At 48.8% G+C, this 10,389-nt stretch overlaps 1 protein-coding gene across 1 annotated transcript in view; it reads left to right on the forward strand.

The window, feature by feature from the left end:
- The window catches only part of AK8 (adenylate kinase 8), a 134,447-nt gene extending 127,950 nt beyond the window's left edge, over positions 1 to 6,497 (forward strand). The window contains exons 12-13 of the mRNA XM_012639685.1: positions 4,889 to 4,969; positions 6,177 to 6,497. Coding sequence (XP_012495139.1) covers positions 4,889 to 4,969; positions 6,177 to 6,414 — 319 coding nt within the window. The 3' untranslated portion in view covers positions 6,415 to 6,497. The remainder of the gene's footprint in view (positions 1 to 4,888; positions 4,970 to 6,176) is intronic.
- Positions 6,498 to 10,389: the final 3,892 nt, after the last annotated feature.

Below are 10,389 nucleotides of genomic sequence, written 5' to 3' on the forward strand. Positions count from 1 at the left end.
GAGGGGCAGCTGCTGCTTCCAGGCGCCAGTGAGGGGCTTCCTGGAGACTGGGCGGAAGCGAACCTGGGCGAACAGCGTGGGCCAAGTGAGGGAGGGAGAAGAAAGGCCGGGGGAGAAGCTGGCCTTGGAGCAGAGAGAGCATTTGGCTCAGGGACTTGCAATTTTTTTAAGTTCACACATTTTCTAGAAGAAAGTGATGTCGGAGAGACTAGTATATTAGCTGTCCTTTGGGTAACGATTGCAGGAAATCCAGTTCAAACTGGCTTAAGTGAAAGAAGAGATTTATGTATTCATGTCGGTGAAACATTGAGGTTGGCTGCAGGCATAGCTTGATCCAGGGCCCAAACAATGTCTCTCGCCATCTTTCTGCTCTCTTGGGCTGGGCTTCATTCTCAGGGAGGCTCTCTCTGGATGCAGGGCCCAGACAACCCTGGGCTTCCATTTTATCAGTTTTGCAGCCTCAGTGGAAATGAGACTTCCTTCTCCCCAGCAAGCTCCAGGGCAGCCTCTCATCATCTTGGCTTGGGTCAGCCCTGCACTATGAACAAATTTCTGTGGCCAGGAGGAGCCAGTGCTCACATTGGTGACCTCTGGGCCTCCTCGTGCCGGCCTTCCCGCCCTGGAACAAGTTAGCTCAGGAGTCGATCACAGTCCCAGACGCTGTAACCCCAGATGTTGAAATCCTGAAAGATCAAACTTTTAGACTTTACTGAAATTCTGAAAATATAATTCTGGAAAAAACATTTAAATTTGCATTTTAAAAGGGGATTTATTTGAAGCATAAAAACGCAACAGAACACTTCATAGGCTGCTTTACACAATAAAATAGGCAATAGTAAGACCCATATTTTTGCAAGCACAAACACTCAGGTATACTAAGGACAGCCACACGGGTCTAACGTTATGAGCAGACAAATGAAATTCATAATGAAATAGGTCAAAAAGTGAATGTGTAAACATATACCGCCATGTTTGGTGACTGCGTGCACTCAGCTTTATAACTGCAGTCATCTGAAATACCATGGCAGACAACCTAGGTCTTTCTTTCTTTAGAGACAGGTTCTTGCTATGTTGCCCAGGCTGGCCTCAAACCCTGCACTCAAGCGATCCTCCCACCTCAACACAACCTAAGTCTCTTGACAAGATCCACCAAAAGCCATGATGGGTCCCAACCACACAGGCAGTTGCCCAAAGAGCCGAGATCTCAAGAAATTTTATCTTTCACAAATCTAGATGTATAAAAAGAACATCTCTTCATTTATTGAGGAAGTTTCGGCCGGGCGTGGTGGCTCACACCTATAATCCTAGCACTCTGGGAGGCTGAGGCAGGAGGATCACTTGACTTCAGGAGTTCAAGACCAGCCTGAGCAGGAGCGAGACCCCATCTCTACTAAAAAAATAAAAAATATGTAGAAAACATTACCCAGGTTTGGTGGTGTGCGCCCGTAGTCCCGGCTACTTGGTAGGCTGAGACAGGAGACTCACTTAAGCCCAGAAGTTGGAGGCTGCAGGGAGCTATGACAACACCACTATACTCTAGCCAGAGTGACAGAGTGAGACTCTGTCTCCGCAGACACACAAAAATAAAATTAAATTTAAAAAAATATATTGAGGAAGTTTCAGCATTTTTATGCATACACACAGCACTTACGCACAGAGTCAACACTGGGACAATGGACTTCTGTGGGGTCAAGTTTCCGATGTCCGAGGCAGCAGAAGAGAAGTCTGTCCCAGCTGTCAGAGAGAGCCTGGTTCACCTTCTCTGTCTGTTCTCTCCAGGGCCCTGGTGGATCAGAGGGTGCGGCCAACACCGAGGGCAGGTCTTCCCCACCCAGTCCATCAGACTGACACGCTAACCTCCTCTGGAAGCACCCTCCCAGCCACACCCGAAACAATGCCCTACCAGGTTTCCAGGTATTCCTTAATCCAGTCAGTTGACACCTAAAATTAAGTCCGCAAATCCACCCCTCGTCAACAGGCCCATGTGCCTCTCCTTAAAACATCCTTAATTTCCAAATAAGACAATAGCAAGGTAATAGCCCGCCTACCGATGCAACTGGACTGCATACAACCAGCAGCACACTGATCCTTCCTCGGCACTCAGCTTTCAGGATGGCAACATTTGGGACTACGGCATCAGGATTGTGTCTTTCGGGACTATGATGCAAACCTGTTCCAAACAGGCCACAGGGATGAGAGGGGTCAGGGCGGCAGCCCAGAGGGAATCAGGACAGTCAGAGGTGTCTGCAAGCTCAGGGGAGCGAGAGTGAGGACGGTGTGCGGGATCACGGCAGCCGCAGCTTTGCCACCTCCTCCAGTCCCCCGAGGCCAGGTCCTTCATCTCTGCAAAACGTGAGGCTTTGGCTCAGACCAGTGGCCCGTAACCATTTTCGAGAACTGGCACCCCTCTGAGAATCTGATGAGAGGCACGAACCCACCCAGCACCCAGAAGAGCACACGTTCTCACGTGTAGTCAACAGTCTGCATCTCATTCCCAGGGGCTCACAGGCCCTGCAGGTGCCTGGTTCAGAATCCCCGACCCGGGTGTGCTCCAAGGCAGGGGTTCCAGTGACCAGGGCAACGCTGGGCTCCTGCCCATACCTGCCAGTCAGCATTTCTGGGCCAGGTGTCGGCATCCCACCTGTCAAAGAGGATTCTGACGCAGCTGGTCTCTGGGAATTACGTATCTAAGATCCCTTCCAATCCTGGTGTTTTAGGGTCATTCTCAGCTCCACCACTTAGCTGGAATGGAAAGACTCAAGGCAGTGGGCAGCGAGTCTAAAGAGAACCCAGGACTGCATGCATCTCTGCAGCGCTTGTCCCTTCGCAGGGGCTTCCTGAGCACTTAGTGGTCATTGCTGGGGCCAGAGCAGATAGCACCTGGGCCCGACAGGCGGGTCTGGGGCCATGGGAGCTCGTGTCCCGTTGGACCTACCAAAGCTTGGCCTCTTTGCAGCCCACTCGACACATCTGGAGAATTCCAAGGATGTCAGCAAGTGGCTTCTCTTGTTCACTGGCTTTAGGGGGCGGAGTCCTAAAAAGGACTAAAAAGGCTCCGGCCTGAGAGCGGAGGTGGGAGGTCTCGTGTGTGCTTTTCTCACGGTCAGAGGTGCCGCCGGCCTGAGATTACCCACTTAAAAGTGAAATGAACACAGTGCTTTGGGTGCACAGGGAGTATTTGTTGTCACCAATGTTGTCACTGACATTGGCCCCAGTAGAAACTGCACACATTAGACACGCAACACTGACATCAATGATGACAACCGTGTTAAACGTGGCGCCTAAGCTCCATACACAGAGCTGCTAAACATGAGCTCCTATGTGCCTGGCACACAGCCGGCGCTCCATCAATGTATGTCTAAATGAATTAAAGCATAAACGAGTAAACAGTAAGTAAGCAATAGAATATTCCAGAAGTTATTTTAAAAAAAGATAGTTTAATGCTAGAGGACAGGGGCCTAGATTCGCCCTGTGGGCAGGAGCCACTGACACAGGGGTTTGTCCCCAACCCGCCTCTCCCAGCCAAAGCAGCCACACCTCTTGTCTGTCCCCTTTGCTCACACCGTGTCTGGAGGCAGGGTTTCTCTACCTTGCGTTTACCTGTGCGGCCAGGTCGTTCTTCGTGGTGGCCTGTCCTGTACCTTGTAGGACACTTTGCAGCGTCACTGGCCTCTGCCCACTGGATGCCAGGAGCACCCCCCTCAAGCCGTGAAAACCAAAAACACCTCCAAACATTGCAAAAGGTCTTCGAGGGGACACAATTACCCTAGTCAAGAGCCACTCTCTTGCGGTTTTATGTAAAGAAAGTGTTCCATTGCCCAAAAAAGCAGGGCTGGGGATTGAACCACCTCGACTAGGGATTTAGGAGATGTATTCCCAGGTGCTCCCAGCCTGAAAGTCCTGAGTTACGAGAAGTGAACACTTTGTCTTTTCAGTTGAGTTCTGGTTTGGGCTTGTTGGCTTTGCTGTCCTGCCTCTTTGTGAAAGAGAAAGTGAGAAAGAACAAACGACTCCGCCCCTCCAAGGAGGCCACGGGCAGTCAGGGCGCATGAACTCCCAGGGAGAGTTCCGGTGATGATGATGATGGAATTATAATCGCTGCCACGTTTGAGCACTGAGTCTGCAAGAACCCCTCGCTAAGCTCGTCACACGCTTTATCTCATTAAATCTGCAACACTAGGCGACTATTATTAGCCTCATTTTATAGCTGGGGAAGCTGAGTCTGAGAGAGGTGGGGTAGTGGCCAAGGTCACACGGCAAGTGCATGGTGGGAGCGAGACAGAGTCCAGCCGGGTTCTCTCCAGGTGACCACAGTGCTTGTTCTTGTCTTAATTGTACCTGAAATTCAGTTTATAGAGGTGACCAAGTGGTGATACAGACAGGTCAACGCCATTGGAAGAAGAGTTTCTTACAGTCCCTGAGAGGAGGGGCACACCACGCCACTCAGGGCCACATGGGGAGCCCCAGAGCCAGTCAGGAGGCAGCAAGGTGAGGGGAGAGCACGGTCCTCAGCCTTCACTGTGGTCCCCAAGGAAGGGAATCGGCGAGGCAGGGTAGGCAAGTCACAGACTGGGCAATTTGAATAATTTTGGTGGGCTCTGGGCTATAGGGTGGTCTCTTACTGCCTGGTTCCTGGCCCTGGGCTGATTTAGGACAGGGAGAATATTGGCCTGGGGTGCGAGAGTCAGACGGAGAAGGGGCTTGGGGACACGGGCCCTGGGTTGGTGGTTTGTGTGTGAAAGGCGTGTTTGCAGGCAAGCTGTTCGCCATTTCTGGGGATTAGCCCTGGGAGGGGCAGTCTCTCCGGGATTGGGAAGGCCCTGGGTTGCCAAACCATCGTAAAATACAGAGGATAAAAGACATAATTAATCTAGTTCTTTTCTTGTAGGGTGTTTTTCCTGAATGTGCCACTCGATTCCATCATCGAGCGGCTGACGCTGAGAAGAATTGATCCGGTTACAGGAGAAAGGTTGGTGCTGGGTTCCTGGGGCTTGGCCCTGCGAGGGCTGCCAGGGACCAGCTGGGGAGCCTCTTCGTCTGACTGACCAATGCCATAATGGAACCGCCACAGGGATAACACTGGCTGCCACTGGAGGAAGACTCTAGAAACGGGCTTTATCCAACTGGCTCTTCTGGGCAGTATCTGTTGACTCTCTGCCTAGAAGAGTAACCAGGAAATTAATGTCTAAACCTCTGTAGCAACACGTGGGTGAAGCGCTCACCCACTCTGTCCCGGGCTCAGCAGCTTCACCCCAGCGTGGGAAACGGCTGCGGTAGCTCAGTGTCCCCTGCGCGATTCCCTGGGCCTCTGCTTGAGCCATGATGCATCCCAGAGGTGCCTGTCGCACAAACACATCCCACAGGAACGGCCACCTTTGAGCCTTCCCATCGTTACAGCAGGTATTCAGTTTTATCCTGCAGTCTGACCAAGTACAATCATCGCATTCATGTTGAAATGCAATTGAAACCTCCCCAATCGCAAACGGGCAGGCGCGGCCATCTTCCCTGCTAACCGGGCCACGTTTCCTGGTTGGGACTCAGGAGCGTTGTGGGTGGGCAGGAAGGTAAAGCCAAGGTGTTTCTAGAACATAGCCCTGATTTGCCGTCCTTGCTCCTAGGGGGTGATCTTTAGCTGACCCATGTCAAGTCCTGTGGCCTTCATGTCTCCCTGTCCCTGGGATCTCCCCTGCAGTGACTGTGGTACTTCCTGTCACCTCCACTCACAGCTGTCATTATCATCTCCCACTCCCCCACCTGACTGTAAGTTCCGCAAGCATGGCGTCAACAGCCGTCTTGCTGACCATGGCATTGTCAAGGGCAGCTGTGACGCGAGACGAAGAGCAGATGCGTAATAGGTATTGTACGGAAGGACGAAAAAGAGGAAGAAGGAAGGAGGGGAGAGAGAGTGCAGGGACTCTGATGCTTAGTGTATTACTGGCTCTGTCCTTCTGTCACTGCTCTCTATCCCTCTCCCTTGAGCAGGGACCACATACTGGATCTCTCTGTGGCTCCAGGGCCCAGTTGAGGCTGTGCACACAGCTGGTGCACAGTAAATGTTTGGCGGTGGTGGTGGTGACCAGGGCACGCCAACTCGGTCAGCAACAGAAGAGAGGGTCTCTTTCTCCCCGCCCTCTGGGCCGGCCCGCGGGTCACCTGTTTTCTCCCCTCCCGTGTAGGTACCACCTGCTGTACAAGCCGCCTCCGACCGTGGAGATCCAGGCTCGTCTCCTGCAGAACCCAAAGGATTCCGAAGAGCAGGTCAAGCTCAAAGTCGACCTGTTCTACAGGAACTCTGCCGACCTGGAGCAGTTCTACCGGCGGGCCGTCACCCTCAACGGGGACCAGGACCCCTACACAGTCTTCGAATACGTAGAGAGTGGGATCATTAACCCCCTGCCCAAGAAAATCCCCTGATGGGTTCCCAGCATTCCCCAGGGAGACAAGTTAATCCCCTACCCCCTTCTGGAAATCTCCGCTAGGCCAATAAAGAGTGCTGGGTACAGTCTCATGTGTCCTGAAGGTGAGGTGGCTAGAAGGTGGCCTTGTTTTGGGGTCTGGGAACACAGGACAGGTGAAGCCCAGGGAGGCGGTGAAGTTCAGCGCTTCAGACGGGGTCTCCGGAGTCACAGCCCCAACACGTGTGTCCTTGGATAAGTCGCCTAACCCTCAGAGCCTCTCTGCCCTCACAACAAAGTGAGGATGATAGTAGCTGCCGCCCAGGGTTGCCGTGGGATTAAGACAAAGGTCTTAGCACAGGGCCTGGACTCATGGGCGCTCAATAAAGCCAGCTTTACAAACACCAGTCTCTAGAGCAGCGACGTCCCGCAGAACTCTGGATGATGGGCAGCCACTGGCTGAAGGTGGCTATTGAGCACTTGAAATGTGGCTAGTGCAACCAAGGAGATGACTTTTACATATTATTTCATTTTCACAAATTTAAATAGCCACACGCAGCTGGCGGCTGCCATATTGGACAGCTCAGCTCTAGACAGACTTAGCTGCTACTTCAGACTCGCTTCCTTTGGGTCCCACAGAGTGGACAAAAGTAGTCCCTCTGGGGTCTGCAAAGCCCTCAGGGCCCAGGAGCAGGCACCAGAGGGACAGCAATCTGTTAGACGCAGGGAGCACGTGACCCTCTTCCGTGTGCCCCCACCCTGCCCTGCCATTATTTCCTTTTACCTTCACAACTATCTTCACAAGGTACGTTGGGTGTCCCCTCAGCAACTCAGGAGGACACTGAAGCTGCAGAGGGGAAGTGACTTACCTAAGGTCACCTGGGTTCACTGCTAGACCTAAACCTGGTGCTCTGGGCACCACCAGTGTCTGGCCACGGGGCTGCAGCAGGCCGGGCAGCCTGGGGTTCTTCCCTTTGGGGCTCAGCTTTTTAGCCCTCCCACCTGCCTCTTCTGGAATTGGTGGATGTGTCTAGGGAAATAAATCAATCCCAAATCCTGGGTTCACCTCTCTGAGACTCCTCCTTCTCCCAGAAATTGGTCCTCTAATTCTTCACTGCCTTGTTCAGTCTCCAACATTTTCAGATGCATACTTTTAAAATTGTGTCTAGTAATTTTGGTTGTTCTCTGCAGGAGTGTTTGTCTGAATTATACAATTATCACTACCGAAATCCCTGCAATTGGTATTTCATTTAAATTGTCTCAAAATGGAATAGCGCAAATACTTTGCCTTTTTTGAAGCTTCTTATTCAATGAACTTCAAGTGATGGGCTGAATTAAGATCAAGTTCCCCGACAGACAGAAGGACTAGCTTCATTTCACCTGAAGGTGAATTTTAGAGGAAGAAGGAAATAAGCCAGACTTATGAAAGGAAAAGGACCATTATAGTGGTCCACCCTACTTGTCTTCCCTTAGGAAATGATGAATTTAAAGTTAAAAATCCTGTCTTAATAAAGTTAAAAGTAACTGGCGTAGTGATGTTGAGACTCTCAGGTGAGACCGGTACACAAGAATCTATACAGACAAATAATCCACACAGGCCACTGGCAGGCACTACAGGAGAGGCAGGGAGCAGTGTTTGAGTTCTTCTGTGACCAACAGTTTTCCAAATATAGATCCCAGATCAGCAGTATGAATACCAACCAGGAATGCATTAGAAATAGCAACTCTCAGGCTGGGTGCAGTGGCTCACACCTGTAATCCCAGTGCTTTGGGAGGCCAAGCTGGGAGGGTTGCTTGAGGCCAGGAGTTCGAGACCAGCCTGGGTGGCAGAGTAAGACCCCATCTCTGCAAAACATTTTTTTTTAAAAAAACAAGCCATGTGTGCTAGAGCATACCTCTAATCCTAGCTGGGAGGTTAGGGAGGGAGGATCACTTGAGCCCAGGAGTTTGAGGCTGTAGTAAACTTCGAGCTCGCCACTGCACTCCGGCCTGGATAACAAAGCAAGACCTTGTCTGTATTAAAAAAAAAAAAAAGCAATCCTCAGGCTCCACCAGACCTACTGAATCAGAGACTCCAGGGGTGGGGCCCTGCATTTTAACAAGTCTTTCAGGTCATTCTGATGTGCGTGGATGAACCACAGATACAGGCACTACTGCTACCACAAGCACAGGCGACTTATCTGTACAAAACCCAGCCCTTTTACAAATAGTGCGTAACACTTGTTGAGTCCCTTTCCTCACCAAACACTATTTAACTGACATTGCTAAGAATACGTAGTCTAACATACTACGGAATTTCTATTATTTCCCCTTAAATTTCTCATACTTTTTCTGAAATAAACAATCGAATTGACATAATGAATTGATTGAGGCAGTTGCTAGTGGTCACTTCCCTAACATTTCTCTTTCCTTCTCTGCCCATGCCTGGGCATTGCTTAACCTTGTTGGGGTGCTCAGGCCTAAAGAGACTTCTAAGCCTTGTTACAAACCATGTAAGCCCCATAAAATAGACACGCAGTATACAAATAATTCTGTTATTTATTTATTTTGAATAAAAAAGTGGCCAAAATAACAATACTAATGGCTCTGCATACAAAAACACAACATATTCAAGGTGATTTCACATTTATAAAACTGCCATTATGTACAGCACTAGATATTCACAGCAACTTTATTAGACTCTAAATACTAGAATGATATAAGCAATTGAGGGGAATCCAACATGAGAAAAAGCTAAAAACCAGTGATTTCATCAACTGGATGAATGGTCAACCAGCTAATTGGTAAAGAAACAGAGGATCTGTCACCCTTTTCCTTAGTAAGAACTAAAATACGATTGCCCCACAGAGCTGTGCACCGACAAACAATCCTCTCAAAATTTCCATTTCATTTCCTCTATAATCTTCCCCACTTCAAAGTTTTCCCAGAAACTTGAGCTCTAATATTAGATAAATGCTCAGGACGCTGACAGATTATCTTCAGGAAAAAAAGGTCAAATAGGGTGTGGTATGGTCTGACTCAACCCAAGAAACCTAGCTCAAACCCAAGGAAGAACTCTGCCCTCTTCTGGCATTAGTGGCTTTGTAGTGTTGAACACACTGGAAAAGTGAACCATGTTTCGTCCTGAAGGAGGCAGGAAGTCACTCACTCATTCACGTCATGAGCACCTACCCTGTGCAAGGCACTCTTTACGTTAGGTGCTGCAGGAACGACAAAGACGAAACAATTCCTGCCCTGGAGGAGCTTACAATCTAATAATGAACACTATGTACATATATACAATGGAGAGAAGCAGCCAATTTTTCTGGATTGGGGGTATTCCAAGCAAAATGTGTTATTATTCTTAAAGATTTTTTATTTAAACACCAAATATCTAAAACATACCATCTAATCAGAATTAAAAAAAAATCTCCTTTCCATAAACTTTTTAGATGACTGCTCTTTTTATTTTAAAAATTTCATACGTAAACATATATATAATTCAAAGCCAAGCACAAACGTTAGCACAGGCATGGGGTAAACATAAAATATATACCACTATACTCAATACAGACTTAGTTTTCTATATAGTTTTACTTCTGTATAAACAAGTTTGATATTCACTTTCCTTTCACATATCAAAGTACAAATCTGAGTCAAAGCCTTGAAAACATAATTCTTAGGCCATTTTGCAGATGGGGAAGGGGAGACCCCTAAGCCCTACCAGTCTGTTGGCCAAATGTAAACTGATGAAGTATGAAGTGCCTCAAAGCCATCACTACCTCTTACACTGTCCAACCTGACCATTTTATAGGATCTTTTTCTTTACGAAAGTAACAGGATTTCACGATGGTGAGGTAAGCAACTTTCTAGCTTAAAAATAAACATAAGCTTTAGAGTTCTGAAATTTTATTCTACTAACCTATTTACAGTATTTCAACTAGATACCCTATACCTTGATTATTTCAGTATGAGTGTATGTTTCCCTTTTTTCAACCCTTCTCAAGACCAGAAA

Source organism: Propithecus coquereli, unplaced genomic scaffold (genome assembly GCF_000956105.1).
Source record: "Propithecus coquereli isolate 6110/MARCELLA unplaced genomic scaffold, Pcoq_1.0 Scaffold142, whole genome shotgun sequence".
Lineage (NCBI taxonomy): Eukaryota > Metazoa > Chordata > Mammalia > Primates > Indriidae > Propithecus > Propithecus coquereli.